The sequence below is a fragment of the Macrosteles quadrilineatus genome, unplaced genomic scaffold (genome assembly GCF_028750875.1).
Source record: "Macrosteles quadrilineatus isolate MER2022 unplaced genomic scaffold, UCM_ALF_1.0 Scaffold_1__1_contigs__length_201487025, whole genome shotgun sequence".
In the NCBI taxonomy this organism is placed as follows: Eukaryota; Metazoa; Arthropoda; class Insecta; order Hemiptera; family Cicadellidae; genus Macrosteles; species Macrosteles quadrilineatus.
Genome location: NW_026542594.1, coordinates 60,383,246 through 60,403,387, shown reverse-complemented (window position 1 = coordinate 60,403,387; position 20,142 = coordinate 60,383,246). Strand labels below are relative to the sequence as shown.

The 20,142-nt window shown below is 34.7% G+C and overlaps 1 protein-coding gene across 2 annotated transcripts in view; it reads right to left on the bottom strand.

Moving 5' to 3' along the window:
• The window catches only part of LOC128983244 (aldehyde dehydrogenase, mitochondrial), a 99,235-nt gene extending 87,815 nt beyond the window's left edge, over window positions 1–11,420 (bottom strand). Inside the window, exon 1 of one of the 2 annotated variants that reach the window (XM_054402479.1) lies at window positions 11,104–11,420. In XM_054402479.1, coding sequence (XP_054258454.1) covers window positions 11,104–11,202 — 99 coding nt within the window. In that variant the 5' untranslated portion in view covers window positions 11,203–11,420. The remainder of the gene's footprint in view (window positions 1–11,103) is intronic. The other variant, XM_054402478.1, reaches the window with a different exon arrangement.
• Window positions 11,421–20,142: the final 8,722 nt, after the last annotated feature.

Here is a 20,142-nt window from a genome sequence, read left to right as displayed (position 1 = left end):
CTTACAAACGGTCTGGTAAGTCTAAATTTTTTATATGTTGTATAGGACGGTAAGTAGGTGTTTAAAACGAAAAATGCACAATTCTCCCCCCTCCGCGCCCGCCGCCATATGGAAAAATAGAAAAAATCGGTACTTTCTAGAGATTTTCGCCTATATCTCCATTTTGGTGCGTTTTAGCGAAAGATACGGTATGTAAAGTCAATTTATTCCCTTAGGACAATTAAATTTCCTATAATATAAGTATAACAATTTGGTACTAAGAGTTATCAATAGGAAAATATTTCATTTTTTTTACAATAAAACATCAATTTTTTTGTTATTTTGTTAAATCTCTATTAGTCCAAGCAAACAAAAGAAAAACTGACACAGGGAGAGTTAAAAAAATTCAAGAACACGTTTTATGGTTTTATGATTTTTAGTGTTGGGTCTGCAGAGTGACATACTAAAAGTTGCCAAAAATCAGTCCGCAGGAAACCTCCTAAAATCTCTATTAAAAATTGCAGTTTTTTCCAACATTGGACAGATTTGAAAAAGATATACCACATGCATATTTTATTCAAATTTTTTTGAGATATTGACTTGGGGCGACCACCGATGTTTATTGGGTGGGTAGTACCATAGACTAACCAACACAAGTAGACTTCTCATCCCATTGTAAATTTTTAAGCACGTTTTTCGTGTCTAGTTCATGTACGTGACACATAGGCGCTAGTGTCGACGAAACTTTGTTTCTATTATTTTAGGGTTAATTTCTTGATTTGTGCTTTACTGTTTGTTGGTTATATAACTAGGGGACAAGTTATTGTTTATGATTAGATCGTATTATTTGGTTAAACGAGGTTTTAAATGGCTGTAATAACGGGAAACAAATTGTAAACAAAACACGACCTCTACATAAACCGTACAGAACTAACAAAAAAATTGTCTTCAGCTGTTCCATAAGGATGAGAAATCTACTAAGGGAGTATGTTTTATCTATGGCAGTACTTCATTTCGATAGGGAACTCATTTTTGGCCGCCATCTTGGATCCGCCATATTGGATAGGCCTATATATAAAAAAAAATTAAATGTAATGATAACGTTGTGACACATCATTATGAACTAGATTTTCACGCTGATTTCATTGCCAAAATCCGTTTTTTAATATCTGTTTACGTTTTAAAGATATATTTAAACGAAAACTCTCCCCCATACATTTCTTATGGACATTTCGTACTTAGAAGGTTTTTAAAAAACCATTTTTCTTATATCTCATCTTATCAACGCTTGCAGTTCAGTCTAGCCTTTAAATATTCTGTGATGTAAGCGCTTTCATTTGAGCTCCTATTGATCATTCAAATCGAACGAGTTAGTGACGAGCTACAATCCCCAAAACAATATTAAATTTAACTTTTTTTTAAATCTTTTTAATTTAAAGTTGTATATCTCGCATTGTTAATAATACGTCACCAAGTTCTTTGTGGTCTTAATTTACTCATTTATTGTTTCGCTTTAATTTTACTACTCATTTAATAAAATCTGACAAATTTAAAATAAGCAGAGTGCCTTCATTTAAAATATTTTTTTTTTTTATTTATCTTTAGTTGAATACTTATATCCCCAATTAAAAATAACTCCAAAAACTCTTTATGGTCTTAAATAATTTGTCAAAGTATTGGCTTTTATTTTAGCTAAAGATTACTTATTGATTGTTATTTATAATTGGGTATAAAATAAAAATAATTTAATGTTAAATGAAGGTCCACGACTCCCTTTAGATAAGTCAGATTCTATATAGTGATTAATAAGATTACAGCCAAACATTTACTAAGTAGGCCTAATTCAAAATCAGAAAGAGCTTGGTGACGTATTAACAACTCGAGATATAAATTTTAAAAAAAGATTTCTAAAAAGTTAAATTTAATATAGTTTTGGGGATTGTAGCTCATCGCTAAATCGTTCTATTTGAATGATCAATAGGTCAAATGAAAGGGCTTACATCACAGAATATTTAAAGGCTAGACTGAACTGCAAGCGTTGATAAGAACTGGAGATATAAGAAAAATTGTTTTTAAAAACCTTCAAAGTACGAAAAGTTATGTTTTCAGTCTTCTTTTAGTTGAATATTGATAGTTTTATTTATTCAAGTTCATTAAAAACGTACACCAATCTTAACTCAATTCTATTTTGACATTCAAAACATTAATAAAATAAATAAACGGATCATAACCTAATTCCATGTTTGTTTACATTGGAAATAAAAATATTTAGAAACGATATATCGAACCAAAACAATATCGATATTTAATACGATAATATATCTGCGGACATATTGATACAGTAGAACCTCTTTAATCCGAACTAATTGGGACCAGGGGTAGTTCGGACTAGTGAATAGTTCGGATTACAGAACATATTGTTTTTTTAAATAACAATAGCTAAAACATGGCTAAAATTGATCTAAATTATTTTGGGAAAAGTGAAAAAAATGTTTTATAAATTAAAATACAGTGTTTATTTAATACAGTAGTAAACATGGTGAATAAACAGTACTGTAAATTAAATACAGTACAATAAAGAACTGCTGTACTGTGTATAGAGTATAGCAATGAGGGGTTCGGATTAGTGGACGTTCGGATTACGGGGGTTCGGATTAAAGAGGTTCTACTGTATGTTACGAATTAACATGGATAAAACAAACTCCTCAAGGAGTATGGAATTAATAAATTAATTAATATATGGAATCAACCAACACAAGTTCATACTCGTTTATGGTGTTTACAGTAGTTCATGTGTTCACACTGAGTGCCCTGGTGTCTACAAAATCTTATTTTTAGGGTTAGGCCTATTTAGTTTCATGGTTTGTACTTTACTGTTTGGTTGTAGCCTACATCTGAGTTCTTTTATAAAACCGATTTATGAAGTCGAACAGCAAGTTTGGTTGGTTTGGTTAGTTTAGAACAGTTTAATTTCATAATCAACAATTATTTTTTCCTCAACAAGTGAGTGTTTATAAGATTTATGTTGAAATCTTAACTGCAGTACTTTGCTATTGAAACCGGGGTTTTACGGGAAATACAGAGGGAATTCAGGTTAAATTGAGAGAATTCTAGCGATAATTGTGGTACAGTGACCTGACACTGAAACTGCATTGCTATTATTTGTGGTTTGTGGTGAAACAGATCAACATATGATGTAATTGTGCAGATTTCTGATTGGCTGATGGTTTCTTTCGTGCAGTAATCTGATTGGCTGGTGGTTTCTTTGTTAGTTGTTTGTTTAGAACTGTATCAATGACTCCATGTTGTTAGTTCAAAGTGAAGTAGTGACAAAGACGGACGTAGCTCAAATTTGTGATTAATTTTCATACTAATTTGTCGGAAAGTCACGTTCGGACATTATGTAGGAAACGGGGTGATTCCTGGTGAAATATGTGGGAATCAATTTCATGTAATCGTTGGACGAAGAGGCTAGTTGCTGGTTTGCTATCGGCAAACCAAAGACATGGTGCTCTCCGTGCGTGCCGGTTTTGGTTATCTTTGAGTGAGACAGCAGTAAATTATAAGTCAAGTGCATATTCCATGTAAATTTTTTACATCGATTTAGTGAATTCAACATTGAAGTGTGGAATTGTGTAAAATTGGTGTATATTGAGGTTTTGGAGGAACTGTGGTTAAGGTCGGTTTTATTAAATTCCAGTCATTACTTGGGACTGCAATTGCTTTTCTCCCAATTATGATCCTCCAAAACTTATTTTTTTTACACTTTTTACACAATTTCACACTTCAGGAAGTGTTTTTAAGCAGGGGTCTGGGTCATAAAATTTTACCACGTGCATGTTATAGGCTATAAGGTAAATAAATTTATCATTAAAATTTCTCCAGTGTGTGTAATAAAACTTCTCTTGTTCAAGCATGATTCAGATTTCAAATTTGAAATTACTAGCCTATAGGGGCTATACTATATTAATAAGTGGCTTAGACAAGAATAACAGTTTGAACAGAGTAGGTTTAAGTTGTAAACATTCACTTTCTTAGATTATATTATTTTATAAATAATTTCTACATAGATTATAGATTATTCTTATTCTTATTTTCATCGAGGAACATAACTTACAATAGAAATTAGATAATTGCTAATGTTGTGCTGAGCGAAACAATCGCTATGATGAACATATCAGTAAAAACATCTAGATTCTGGTTGGAAGAAATATAATAGAAATGTTAAGCTGGTGTGGGTGCTAAAATAAATTAATCGACGAACATTTCGTTAAAAACCTCTCAATAAGTTACTGTTGTGTTAAGTGAAACAATTGCCATGATGAACATCTAGTTAAAAATCTCTCGGTTCTCATCCATGGAAAATACAACACAAATGCTACGCTGATGATGTGCTTACCAAAATAAGTTAATCGCCACGAACATATCGTTAAAACCTCTCAGTAAGAACCTCTCGCTATCTTAAGCCAAATACAATCGAAACACCTCGATAGGTTCGAACAATCGAAATATTTATACAATCTCGCAAGATTTCGCGCATCACTACCTATTTTGGAAGTTTTGTTAATTTCAAAAATGAAACAGTCTGGAGATAATATAAATCAACTACTCGATTCATTGTAACCTAAACTTTAACTTCCTAATCTAACCTAACTTCAAAACACTTCATATCTTACGTCACGGACCCGTTTCCCTCCCTTCCCTTAGCATTATAGGATTGTAAATAGGCTTACCTTAATCCCTACAGTCACGAGTCCGCATAACACCCAACCTACCAACCTCACATGTCTTTTAAGAACTGAAGTAGTTCATAATTAACGCTCACTTGAATTTACAAATGCCTCTTTTTACCTCTTTGATGTATAAACTTACTCTTTGTCATCTTTGGTTTCTTCTTCTTTCCTAGACAAATCCTTTTAACACAATACAAAATAGGCTACGTACCTTACGTCGACAATCCTAGGATAGTCTTTTCAAGCGACTAGTTTCGAAACTGACCTTTCATTTTCAAGCCTTGTTTAACATAAAATTATTTGAACATAATGTCATCGTCAAAATACACAAATATAACATTTAACACGCAATCATTTTAATTTCAATCGTTCATGTTTGTGTTAGTCTTGTTCAGTTCTTTTAGATAATTTTTCCTACTAGCCTTCACATTTAATATTAATAACTACAGCTGATCATTGTAAATCTGAAATTCATAATAATGTAAAAAATAAATATTCCTTTCTGCTCTTCTTGTAAACATGACTTTTATTTTTTCTCTCTTAATTTTTCATTAGTTTACACTCCACATTATTTAATGGTCCTTCGATCCAAGATATTACTCAACCCTCCGAGTGTCATGCGTCGCTGCAGCGACTCACGAACACTGTTTACGGCGAAGGCTCTATGACTGACAAAATCGGATTGAACTGGATTGAGTTTGGTATCGTTCTTTTCATTATATTCTAAGCTTTCTCCAGAGGTCTGTCTCTAAGCGCTTTATGTTCTCCGAGCCGATCGTAATTGTAGCAGACAGCTGACGTGCGTATTTGTAAACAGGTTAGTTAACCTCGGACCGATGACTGATGTGTTTTATTATGTTTATCATTGTTTTAGTGTTAAAAATCAAAAGTAGTGATATACGTGGCGCATTATAAGAAGATTTAAGTGATTTTGAAGGGCTGGTTGATGATCCTGAAGAAGAAGTTAGTGATATTGATGTAAATTATCAGCCAGATTCCTAGCTATGGTTAGGCTATGCATTCTTAGCTAAACGCTATGTACTGAAATCTGTTTTTTGCCCATAACTTATTTATTTGCAAATCTACTTCCTTATCTATAAGTATAAAAGAGGATATTATTATATATTTGTAATCCTCATAAAATTTAGAACAAAGTGGCTATTTTCAAATATTTATAGGCCTATAATTTATACAATTTCATTGAGCGCGAACTTATTTTTTTTTCAATTTTTCCAAAATAATTTTTATTTTAACCTAAAAAAATTTTTTTTTTTAAACAAATATTCCTTAGGTTTTATGTATGATATTGAAGCCCATGATTTTCCAAACAAAATGGTATATAGAACAGTACAATTAACATTGTTTTAAGCTTTTCAGATCCGTTTTAATAAAACCTTGCAAATGCGCCAAAAATAGGCGGACATTAAGGCCTAAACTATGGACACTCGGAGGGTTAAGCGATTTGGAATTACACTCAACCAAACTAGAACTCTTTTTAGCGAATTTCCCTATAGGGAAGTAGCTATTACCGTAGGTCTCATGGTAAGACCTAAGCCCGGGACCGATTTACTTTTTCATTTTGATGTCCCCAGAGGCCAAAAACACCATTCGTTCAAATTTTTATATATCTATATATAGAGATATATATATATATATATATATATATATATATATATATATATGTGTCCATCCGCACGATAACTTGAGTAATTTTTGTCCGATTTTAATAAAATTTGGTTTGAAGGTGTAAGGCAGGATAAACTTGAATGAGTTCGCGAACCAGCATGATCGGACTATGGGAACGGGGGTTTATGGGGGGTTTTATGGGGTAAAAATAGGTTTTTCCCATTTTTGACCCTAAAAACACAAAATTTCACAATTTCTTTTTAAACCATTTTGTAGAGCTTAAAAAAACAAATAATTTAGTATATTGAAGCGTTATTATGCGCCTAATTGTTACGGAGAAAATTTAAAAAAATTGTAATTTTAAAATTTCCATGTTATTCTTATGGAGAATAAGTCAACTGTTGTAGTTTGCTTGTTTATGAACATATTTTGATCAAATTTGGAAAATACATTAATTTCTTACCAAACCATAGTACCTTTTAATATTTTACATTAAAAAAAACTTTTTTACCCTCCCTGTTGCAGCAAACCTAAGTACTCATTAAACTAATTCTGTTTAAATAGGGAATAAATGTGATATTTTTAAGGAGACAATTTAGTTTAAATCTAATCTGGCAGATGGAAATTCGCTAAGTCTGCAGGTTTGCTGCGGCGGGGGTATTATATTAATATTTCCTCATTTTACCTATTTTTTTCTGTGCCTCTGAACTCTTACCCATTTGAACTCTTATTTCCACATTGGAACTCTTAACACACTCATTTACACTTAGTGATTTTTTTACATTTATCTCATCTTTGTACAATGGCATCTCCAAATAGTGGTTTTAAAATTGAAACTTATACACGACTCACATCTTTTATTAAAACTCGTCTCAACAAAATAAGAAACATCGTACATCAACTTGTTGAACAACAAGAGTCATTAACAGTTGTGCAACAGGAAGCCTTAAAGACTCTCAATGCAAGAAACCCAGAATAAGAAAGAAGACTTTGATTCTTATTTTTATCGAATTGTAAGTACTTCAAGTGAAGATGATTTGAACATTGAAACTTTAGCTGAAGATGAAGACCAAATCAGTGAACTATTCATCCACATCACCAGCTACATTAAAGTGCTGCTTTCAAAAATTGGTTCTAACCCTTATTTGGCCAAGGTTAATTGCAGTTCAGCTCAACCTCATAGAAATACTGCAGTGCATATAATCAAATCGAACTCATCAAGTCAGTTTCAAATCAAAGGCAACGACATTATACAACCTGGAACAAAACTCATCGCAATAAAGAGGCCAGTGACAATCACAATACCTAAGTTCTCAAACACGATGATTATAAATACCACAAAGACAGTGACAAAACCTCAACCAACGAATACAGATAGCCTACATCAGTGAGCTCAACTACCTTGACAAGTGACAGTATTGATCAACCAACGAATACAGATACAACAGTGAGCTCAACTACCTTGACAAGTGATAGTGCTGCCATCCAACCTACCAACATTGCTGTCATCCCAAGAGACAGTACTATTATCCATCCTACCGATAATGATACCACCCATTCTACCGATCTTGTTGCTGTTAAACCAACAGACAGTGCCGCCACTAACACAACCGAGAGTGAAACCACTACAGTAAAGACAGTCAAGCAATCCAGTCAAGTGGTTGCATCTTTCGATGAAGCTCTGCCCAATGGCTACTCTTCATCCCAAACTACAGAAAAAGTGCTCACCTTCCAATCACAACTCGTTGAATTATTAAAACAAGAATTCTTTGAATTGAAGAAATGTGTTATGAACTCTAAAGACTTGTTGTTAACTTATATTCTTCAGTCTCATAATGAAACTCCAAAGGGTCTTCAAAACTCTGATGATCATAATTTCAACGTATTAGGACTTCAGCGGTCTCCAGCAAACGTATTTAAGTTGTATCCCCAGCAAAGATGGCTTAAGTTGAAAAGCAGAAGTAGAAAAAAGCAACCAGCTGCTATAGCCAGCCTACGACAAACTGTGTTAATGTGTTTTATTCTAAACTAACTGTTGAAGTGAGGACACTTCAAGGCCGGGAGTATCTTCAGTTCTTTTAGATAATTTTTCCTACTATAAACTTAGCCTTCACATTTAATATTAAAAACTACAGCTGATCATTGTAAATCTGAAATTCATAATATTGCAAAAAATAAATATTCCTTTCTGTTCTTCTTGTTAACGGCTGCACTTTACTTTAGGGTCATCCCATACCAACTGAGCCTGACAGGGGAAAAAATATTTTTTTTTTAATTATTGTTTTTGGCGAATTTGTTATAAAAAATGTTAAAGTTTCTTGTGGGATATTAAAAAAATTTGTTATGGTCAATTTTTATTTACTGGACTATTTTGTAGCTGATGTTTGCCCAAAGGGAAATGTTGGGATTTTGGTGTTTATTGGCAGCCTGTTTCATTGTTTGCTCTTCATCTGACACTTCAATGCATTTTGGAGGGAAATAGAAGGAAGCTTTTGCTACAAGAACATATACTATTCTTGAGGTAAGTTCGATTCCTATTATATTTAATTAATTATTTAAATGGGGGTCGCAACATTGTAACACCCGTTACAAAAAAAAAATTAGAAAGTTTATGGGACAAGTACTCAGATTTTAATTGAAATAAATCCTTCTGGGAAAGTGAGGTTACATTACAGTTTTGAAGGATGGTTTACTCATTTTATTTTTTAATCCATATTTTATGTGTGTTTTTATCGTAACAGGTTTTGTAACACCCGTCACAGCATCATACGCAACGGGTGTTACAGTGTTAACTTTCAGTCCTAAGTAACCATTCCTTCTTTCTATTTAAAATACACCATGTGCACATTACATCTTAGTTTCCAAGAGTGCCTAAATTTTCAATAAAAAGAAATATTTAAATTTTTTTAATGCATTTGGTGACTACAAAGGGAAAGGCTAGAATACGACTTTGAAAAAATAAAAAAAAAAACTTTGAGGTTATCTTAGAAGTACCAGTAGGCTTGAATATATTTAGCCTGCCTGTTTAATTTTAGGCCTACAGTAAGCTAGGCCTACAGTTTTCAATGAGATGTGAATCATGAATTCATTGCAATCTATTTCATAATGTTTGTTTAAACATCGTCTGTAAAGCGCATATGTCAAAACTAATAGCCTACAGCCTTTTTAGGCTATTTTTCAAGACTGTATATTGTAGCCTACATTGATTGATAATTACAGTTTTATTCCAAATTCTAATTTTAATTTATTTTTTTTTTTATTTTTTTTTAGATCATGGCTCCAGCAAAGGAGCGCATGAAAAGTGAAGTGGATGAAGAAGATGAGGTGAAAGTCTTATTCTTTAGATCCATGTCTAAAGACAATACAACATTTAGACCAAGTGATGAAGCTGTATCATTCATTAAGTTCAGTCAAACTATATGTAAACTACCTGAACCAGAGCTGGAACCACAAGGCAACCGACTATACTACCAGTTTCCGGGGCCTGTAACCTTACATGAAAAGAACATCTGAACTTTACTGGGAATCTTGCACTTTTGCTCTTATAACTTAGGTCTATAATTTTAAGTATGGCTTACCTACTTTATGGCATTTTAAACAATAATATATTTTACTTTATTCTATCATTTATTATGCATAACTTATATTTTTTATATCGGTCCGCCTTCTTATTGTGAGCGAATATGCCTCAACTTATTGTATTTTAGTGCCATTTTTTATTAATAAATATAATTTTTTGTTTTGGTGTGATTAAAAAATTATCCTTTTTAATTATTGTATTTTTTATACCTTATTACTGATTAATTTAAGTTAAAAGTCTTACTTTTAGCAACTACGTAACACCCGTTACATTTCCATGTAACACCCGTTACTTATGATTTTATTTAGTATATAAGAACATTTAATGCCAATAACTGTATAAATAACAGTTTCATTATGCATTTATTTGGGAGTAACTCCTATTTTTTAAATAATTTTATTCTTTCTAAATTCACAGAGTTGTAAGATAATTTACAAAAGGGTTCAATGACAGGTCCATTTTCAGTAACACCCGTTACACCTCTATTTCCTTTAGAATTTCAAAACTGGAAAGGAAAAAACATTTTTTACCAAATAAACTGATGAAGAATAAAGAACACTTTTTAAATAACATCAATGTTTATAGGTCAGTTTTTCTTTTTCCAAGCAATTTACAATAAAATTGTCCGAAGTGTAACACCCGTTACAATGGAATGACCCTTTAGGTCCTACACTCATTCGATTGAAAATATCGATTGTTCGATTGTTTCATTCGATATATTGTTTGGTTAGTTAGGTTAGGTTAACCTTACCTAACTATCCAAACGATATATCGAATGAAAACAATCGATTAATCGATACAGTATATCGTTCAATATTTTCATTCGAATGAGTGTAGGACCTTAAAAACAGTGCAGCCGTCAGTCAATTCACAGTAATGGCGACAGAGACCAGCCAACAAGAGGCATTAGGCTACAGTAATAAACATCAAAAAGTCGTAGTAAATTCAGTTTTTGTGGCAGCAGAACAATTTTTGCACCATTATTTTCAGGTAATAATCTAGTTTCTAATTATATATAAATTACTATAGAGCTCTTGGTCACCCTCATCGCAATAATTTCCGGCCTAGCTTAAGTTAAGTAGCATACTGATACTTTGATTTGACACATCTTCACACAGAATGCAGGATTTAAAGCTCACGTTTTTATTTTGCTTCAAGGACTTAATGTCTAAAAAGTTTACTTACCCCAGTGGAGTTAACTTTAGGGGACGTGTTTGGTGCCGGCAAGGACGAGAATCTTCTAATAAAACTCTGGCACTTGTGAGACAATAAATATTTCGACATTTCGAATCGAATCAAGAAATATTAAGTTAGCGTAAGTTAGGCCTACTTATCTTTCTTCAAAAGTAGGTTATTTAACCTTTTAACAACTACGAACGAACAACGAACTTAAAATTACAGAAAGAAAATTATTAATTATGGTTTTGATATTGCTATTATTTAAGTTATGAGAGGTAGATACTATTCAAAACAAACGTTACGTAACGTAAATCGGATGATAATATTGTAATAGATGTGGTTAGGGTGTTGTGGTACGCCTGCGGACGCCACAAACGTGTTTTGCAGGGATGTCGAAAACGCAATTCAATGACAATACGGTGCGAAATGATGTTTTTACATTTATATAATGTAAATTATACCTTAATAAAACGTGTATACACGTTAAAACTAATTAGTTCACATATTTTAATAGACATATTTGAAGCCGTATTGTACATTATACGTAGCTATGACTTAACAAATCACGATCCATTAAAACTCCTAACATAGAAAAGTGCTTATCTTTTTCCTAAAGCCGGGATTTCCTAGGCGCGTAGTCGGCGAGCGGAGAGAGGAACGCGGAGAGTGGAATTGAAATTAACATGGCATTCCGCTCCGCTTCTAGGAAAACAGTAACATTAAATTGCCTAAGACAAGTGGAGTCCGCTCTCCGCGTTCCTCTCTCCGCCAGCCGACTCCGCGCCTAGGAAAACCCGGCTTAAGCCCATCACTTTAACCATAGACTAACCAACACAAGCTTTAACTTTGAGCTATTCTTCTAATGGTAATATACAAACAAGGCAGAGGCTATTCGCACGTCTGCTCCAAATGACGTCACATTACGTTCCTAATCTAGTAACTGTTATAGCTGTTTGGGAACAGGTTGCACACAAAGATATCCCAGTGGCGGCGATAGTGGGCCCGCGGTGGCCCGTGAGCCTTGACCGGGATTTTCGGTAAATTTTACCGGCACACGGGCCCGCGATAGTGTGACAGGCTCAGCCACACGGGTCCCCTATCATAACAATATTTATATGAGAATTAAAATAGGCTACGCTTTATTATGATGAAAATTCGTTCAACCCTATAGTTCAAGTAGTTTACAACAACTAAACTAAACTAACACTATTACTTGACCGATCGATATAAATTATCTACCAACCTAAGTAAAAGAATTGTCATCAGTCATGCGGGTTGCATCTGTCCTCGTGGATTGTGTGAAGGCGCAGTCAAAATTGGTTGCATAATAATAGGGCCGTATTATAACATTATAATGTGGCCTCTGTCATCGTCACCCGCGGGGAAATGTTCTCGTCGATATCCGCGATCGCGGCAAAAGCGTAGCCCTAATCTTTCAATTTTGTGAGCGTGATCCTCACGGATATAAAAGCTTTTACTTTTAATTGTGCATTAATGTATTGAATATTGAGAAAATCGTCTCGAGCTTGATTTTCTGACTTTGTGCTTGATCTCTCAAACTTGTAGTCCAAGCTCTGATCGGCTCGAAAATTGACTAGGCCTATTATAAAAATCAACCGTTTCCAAAGCAAACCGATCTTGAACGCACTAAAAATGTTTCTAAGGGCCTCAGGCCAAATCAGATCGGTTCAATATCGGGTTGTTTTGGAAACGGTTGATTTTTATAATAGGCCTATAATGTCAATTTACGAGCCGAGCAGAGCCTGGACTACAAGCTTGAGAGATCAAGCACAAAGTCAGAAAATCAAGCTCGAGCCGATTTTCTCAGTACTCAATACAATAATGCACAATTAAAGGTAAAAAGCTTTTATATCCGTCAGGATCACGCTCATGAAATTGAAAGATTAGGATACGCTTTTGCCGCGATCGCAGATATCGACAAGAACATTTCCCCGTGGGTGACGATGACTATAATTACCATATAATTACCATCCTCTTGACCGTTGACCATTTCTGGATGGGTCGCGTCAGTAATGATACAAATATCATAAAACTTACAAAATTAAAAAATACTTCGACATATAATTATTATCAATTAACTTGAGTGTCAGGCGGCATAAAAAATATTAAAAAACTAACTGGGCTTTGAAGTAATCCTCCAAGGAATAAAAGCTCTGTTGGCAACACCACGACATTAACTTCTTTTTGAACAGTTTCGGCTCCAGGTTCTTAATGTTCTCAGGCAGTCTATTAAACATTTTACAAGCCAGTAGTGGGAAACTGTCCTTCACTTTAGAAGTGCGGCATCTGGGAATAGAGATCAGGTTGTTGTTTCTCAGATTGTGACCGTGAAGCTGCCCTCTTATTTGAAAATCAGCTAAATTCTCTTTTACGTAGAGGAGGGAGCTCAACACGTTCCCATAGACTGTCAGGATGCCAAGCTCTTGAAATAAAGGTTTGCAGTGTTGCCTATACTCAGCCCCTGTCATAATCATCAAAACCATCTTCTGGTACAGGAGGACTCTCTCACATGCTGCAGAGTGCCCCCACAAAAGCAGTCCATAGGAGATGTGTGTATGGAACAGGAAGTGATAGATGACGAAAAGATACTGCAAAGTGACCAAATTTTTCAGTTTTCTGATCAGGAAGATTACTCTTGACAGTTTCTTGCACACCACGCTGACATGATCATTCCAAGAGAGCTTGCTGTCTAGATAGAATCCAAGCAGTTTCACTGGCTGATTTCCTAATTCAACTCCCGCGAGGGAGCAGATGAGCTGTTGAGTCTTGTCTTTGTTTAGACTTAGTTTGTTACGCTCAACCATGTGCTGGCTTTACTGAGGTCGATTTCAGCCTCCTGGAGCAGCATCTGAATGTCATTGTTGCGAGAAATTATTGTTGTGTCATCAGCAAATAAAAGGCAGTTAATATCATTTCCAAGGTCGTTTATCATGACAAGAAAGAACAGGGGGCCAAGTACTGAGCCCTGTGGGACACCATGCTCAATGAGCTTTTTACTAGAGCTAACTCCCTTCACTGTGACAAATTGTTGCCTGTTCTCAAGGTAAGACCTGAGTGTAGCAAAGACTGTGCCTCTTATGCCATAATGATGGAGTTTATCTAGCAGGATTTTGTGAGAAACACAGTCAAATGCTTTACTCAAGTCGCACAGGGTGAGTGCAACCGCTTCAACACTTTCAAAAGCCTCATAGACGCAGCTCACCACATCTTTAACAACTGTTGAAGTAGATCTTCCTGATCTGAAACCATGTTGTTTGTCTGAGAAAATAAAATTTTGTTCAAAAAAGTCTGTTAGTGGGATCTTGATTACGGTTTCGACTACTTTGCTCAGAATGGGAGTGATAGATATAGGCCTGTAGCTATTTAAAAGTTGTAGTTGTGGGTCACCCTTTTTGTAGATTGGTACTGTCCGGGAGATCATTATATGTCTCCGCGGCCGCAGATGTTCAATATTTTACCACGATTGTGGAAGACGATAATGAAGTTTCTTTTTTAGCGAGATATATATCTTGGATTTAGCCACGATTACGAAAAAATGATTTACCCGTCACCACCTAGGAGGATTAAACATTAAGGAGAGGACACGCTGTAGTTTCGTTGAAGCCAGCGTACTGGTGGGGTGGGGGGGAGGCAGCGCTACTCTCCCGCACCCCTCTCACACTGCGTTGTATGCGTTACTGGAAGATTTGGCAACAGAAATATCAATTATCTATTTAAAAATTAGACTTCATCATGCTACGAAAATTAAAAATTTAAATTCTAACCGTAATATTAGGAACCTATTAAGAGGAAAGTCATATTTATGAACCAATAGTACGTTCAAAGGTGAGTAATTTACACAAGGATGACTTGCTTTTTAGAATTCGTTGTCCTTGTTTTTATTTTTTGTCATACTTATATTGTGTATTATTTACAATACTCTAACCAGAGCGCGGGACTCCGGTTCCTGGGGTCCCGGGTTCAAATCCCGCCATACCACCAATGGCTTGTACTGTTCATAAATTAAAACTCAAATCATGAGTAGTACTCGTATGTGTATTTGAACATTTTCTTAAAGAGAAATAAAATAAGTTTTAATCCTTTAAAAGAATGATAAACGCACTTTGGCGGTCAGAAGACGCGATGATTGTTGAACATTTACACTTTTTACTTGAAGTTTCTTTGGGCAAACAGATCAAATATAGTTCAATATGATATTTAAAAATCAAGAACTTGATTGCCAAGAAATTTTTTTACTTTTTATGTTTGTAATTTAATTGTAACAGCTGTTGGTGTAAAAAAGTTAGAGCAGCTTTGCGTTATTTCTTAACTTTGGCTATTTAAAATCACCTGCCTAGCACATAAATGCCTTAAAACTAGTAAAAATTATATTAACAAATCGAGAAAACTATGAAAAATGCAAATTTAAAATGTATTTCACCACCCGAATTAAATTTTTCATTTTAACCTATAATTAGTAAGATTGTTTTATAAACTGAAAAATAAAAAAAAACTTTATTGTAATTATTTTTCTAAATACCACTTTTAAATATAGGTAAATATATATTTTTTATTTCGAGAAACTATTAAGGAACACGAATAAATTGTTAGTTTGTATAGATACATCATATTTTTTTCAAAAACGTAATTAAAGTAATCCTATGTTCAAAGTCCAGGCCAATTCTTTCAACTTTGATCTTCAATAATAAATAATAAATAATAGTTTTTATAGGAATTGTTGACACCATTCGATAGGAAATTTAATTTACTTTAAGAATGCCATCGGTGAATAACACAGGTGTTTTAGTTTAGCGGCAATTTTAATTCGAAATAGCGCGCGTCGCGTTTTTCCCTATCTCTCCCATGTTATAGCCGAGGCTTTTTGCCACTCTACGGCTCCGCGTGCCCCTCTAGTGTTCTGCTAAAGCTGGCTTCACCGCAACATGTGTATTCCTATTCGCGTGCCCTCTCCTTAATGTTTAATCCTCCTAGGTCACCACCGACGGGTCGCGGGGAGTTATTAGGCCGTGATATTAGATTGGGCCGTAAACGCGGGAGACGATGATGCTGCTATTTAATGGATGTCATAGGTTTGGTTGCATTTGCAATCACGGTAAACTATGATAATGTTTCTTCCATGACTTATGACCACGGGAAGTATTTACGATTTTGCCGCGATCATGGAATACGATGATGACGCCTGGGGAGATGCCTTGTCAAGTCTATTGCAAAATTGCAAGTTTAGGCGGTTATACATGGGAAAATGTTTTTAAAGATCATTGGGAGAGGGGGGCCCGGCGAACAAACTTGCGGGGGGCCCGCGAGTTCTTATCGCCGCCACTGAGATATCCTAGTATTAGGAACGGTAACGGTACTTTTTTATACTTATTTACTTTTCTTTGAAATGGCGACCTTACAAAGTAGGTATTTTAAGTCAAGTATGAATGATGATGAGTGTACGATGCGTGGCGCGATCTTTTAGTCTTGTTAGTGACTAAGGCCGACATATTTCCTTAGACACAGCTGTTAATTAATAGCCCATACAGCTAATGGCGACCAAGGGCACGGCCGCCTTTAGGCAAAGAGTTGAACAGGAGCCAAAGAGGTTATAAGCAATCAAAGATATAGGTGCTGGCCAATAATAAGATGTTTATTAGAAATACACATTTAAAGATTCAATATAGGAATCGTAAAAAAACTTAAGCCTAGGCCTGATGTTAGCCTACTTTACCTTTACCAATCAAAGGCTAGGCCTATAAAAGGTAGGGCCTAATATCGGTAGGCCTATGTTGGCCTAGATAGCCCAGAAGTAGGTTAAGTATTAGGATAAAATAACTGTCAAATTAGTATGTATTTGTTTTGATTTGATTGTTATTGTTTTTATAATAATAAAAATAAATATTGTTTTTATATAATAATAATAAAAACAATAACAACCAAATCATAACAAATACATATAGGTACTAATTTGACTGTTACAATCAGGTGATCTTTTGTTTGCAATCCGAGTGACGCCAGAATATGTGGGAATAGCACATCTATGTTTTTTCCTTCCACCATGGACTTATCTAAAATTAAAATAGTTTTCTGTGCTGCATTCTGTGGAAACATTGTGGCACTATTCCAAATCATGACTAATACAGAATGTTGTGATTATTCAAACCAACAGTTATTAATGAAAGTAAACATCTGCTTTTAAATTATATTTATTCGTAAACATTGTAGTTCCAAAAGTTTGACATTGGACCCCTTAAAACCCTCTGGGGCGGAGCCCTACGGATCTGCACCAAGCTTCACGCAAACCATCCTTGAATAATGCTTAATAATGCCTGGAAGTTTCATTACAATCTGTTGAGCGGTTTTGGAGTCCATAAGGTACATACATTTATACAATACATACATCAATATATAAATCCCAAAGTACCCAACTTTTGAGAAAACTACAAGTCACATCCCCATAAACCATGTACTTAAAATTTTCGTCATGAGGAGAAACCTTGCGCAAAACTATCCATTATTTCATAAATTTAACTTTGAGGTCGTAATTTCTTTCTAAAGGGAACTTTTCATATACCTAATGTTAAAAATACCACAGTTGTATTACCTCTTAGTACCTGTTAGTACCTTTTAACCGGACATTGGTTTAACCGGACCACACTCGGTAGAAGTGACATCTCTTTATCCGGATAATTTTTATCAGCACATCGGTTTAACCAGACTAGATCGGCAGGAAGTGGGTGGTACTGAAATGACTGTTCTCTCGTGGGAAAGATTTGAGATCAGTTTTTACGTGTCTAAATACAATGTTCTCCTAACTTTAAGTCAAATACTGTATAGAGTATGCATTTAAACGGTCCGTTTTAATGAGATTTTGGGGACGTCGGTTTAACAGGAAAACCCGTTATCCGGACTGGCCTCGGTCCCGAGGAGTCCGGATAAGAGTGAGTCTACTGTAATGTTAAAAATACCTCAGCTGTACTTATTTGTTTGTTATTCTTTCAATTTACTACCTTATTAAAATCAGGTGTGATTATTTGTTTGTATTACTGTATTCTGTTTTGTTTATTTCAGCTTAACTTAACCGATCAATAGTTTTATTAATACTTATGAAGTCTAACGGGATGAAGCTCGTGGGTAACTGCTAGTACATGCATAGTTCCTCTTTTATAGATAATAGATAGATTAAATCCTCAACACTGTTCGCTGACTATTATTAGCTTGTATTGGACACATTCCTGTTGGACAGGCAGAAAATAAGACAAACAATAGGGTACAGTCATACCATTGACTGTAGTCAACAGGGACATATTTCCGAATAGGCGGACTGGCGGCAAATTTTAGGGGCGGCAAAATTTTGAGGGTAAAAAAATAAAAAAACGAAGTTTTAATCTAAAAAAATTTTAACAAATAATTTTGGGAACGGCAAAATAGCCATTTCAAATATTTTGATTAAGTATACAACTATTTCAGAACGCATCCAAGTCAAACAAACGACAATAGTTTATTACACAGTTGTGTAGAGTTGTCCGTGCTGCCCTATTGGTCTGGCGGACACGCTCGCCGCGGGAGCGGGTCGCCGTGCCGGCCGCTATGTCTAGTGACAAACGTAGAAAACACTCCCTTCTGTTTACTTCATACACCACTACGCAGTGGCAGCACTATAGCTGAAAGATTCTTTTGCTATGTTAAAATCAAGAAGGAAAGTGTGAACTAAATACTTACCACTGTACCAATCAATCAGTATGCTATGGATACTGATTGTGTATTTAATATGCATTCATGTTTAAAAAAAGTAAGCGATCAGCTGATTTTGCGGCCCTAGGGATGTAAGAACCTGCTCGGTCCCCAAATGACGATGACAGCTGGCATGGCCAGCAAAACGTAACTTTCAGCCACCAATTAACGCATGTAAAACAGCTAAAAACATCAAAGTGTGGTGAAAAGTTATTAAATTTGTTGATGCAGCATGAAATATTACCGATTTTTTTCCACAAAACCAGCTGACAGGGCATGTATTGGCCATTGGGGTGATGATATTAGTGAGGTCGGGGAGTGCGTTGAAAAGTGGGAGCGGGAGGGGCGGCGGCAAACTTTGTTGCCTAGAGGCGGCAGATACTTAAATACGTCCCTGGTAGTCAATGGTAATACCCACCACTCATGGATAATTCAGAGACCATAAAATTAACCATTGTTAATTAGACCCAGGGACTTTGAGTCTTGATGTTCTCTCCGGGGAGATGCCCAGTTTTTCGGTCAAAAAATTAATTTTTTGTTTATTGCATTGAAAAATTCGTCATCTTTTCCTGATTCAGAAAATATATAATTTTAATATATTTACTACAGTCTAACAATCATAAAAAATAATATAAATAGTACTACACACTCGGTTTTAGTCACAATGGGCTGAATTAGCGTCAATTAAATTTAATGTTAGAAATTTAATTTTTTTGAATGGTTGCACTGAATAAATGTTGTTGCTAGGTTAAATAGTCAACAAAAATCTTTTTCTGTTTGTTTTTCTTTCTTCATAACATATGTGTATATAATAATAGTGCTGTTTGTGATGAGGAATAATGTGGCATAGGGTAGGCCTAGGCTTGACTTTAAATGAGTTTTTCCGAAACTGTGTTTTTTAATGTTTAGGTACCATTTTCCAGACTACTATAAATACCACTGACTTCAAATTTTTTTCTGTTACTTAGGACATCATGGCCCACAAAGTGTACTAAAAGTTTGCTTCTATGTTTAAAAAAACATTAACAATAAAATTAATTAATATTTGTAAAATAGTGAAAAAAATTATATATTTTAAAAATTTTGATAAAATATGATTTTTTTGGTAGAACATATTTAAATTAGTACAGTTTGTTTTAAATGTCAATACAAATAAGTAGTTAAAATTTGATATGCATAGCTAAAAGGGTTCTTTCTTAAATGGTACCTAAGCAACACGATGTTTACCCATATAAAATGCATTAAATCTAAAAAGTGGGCATCTCCCCTTCTGTAAGATAAGAAGATAGGTTGAAATTAACTGCAACTCAA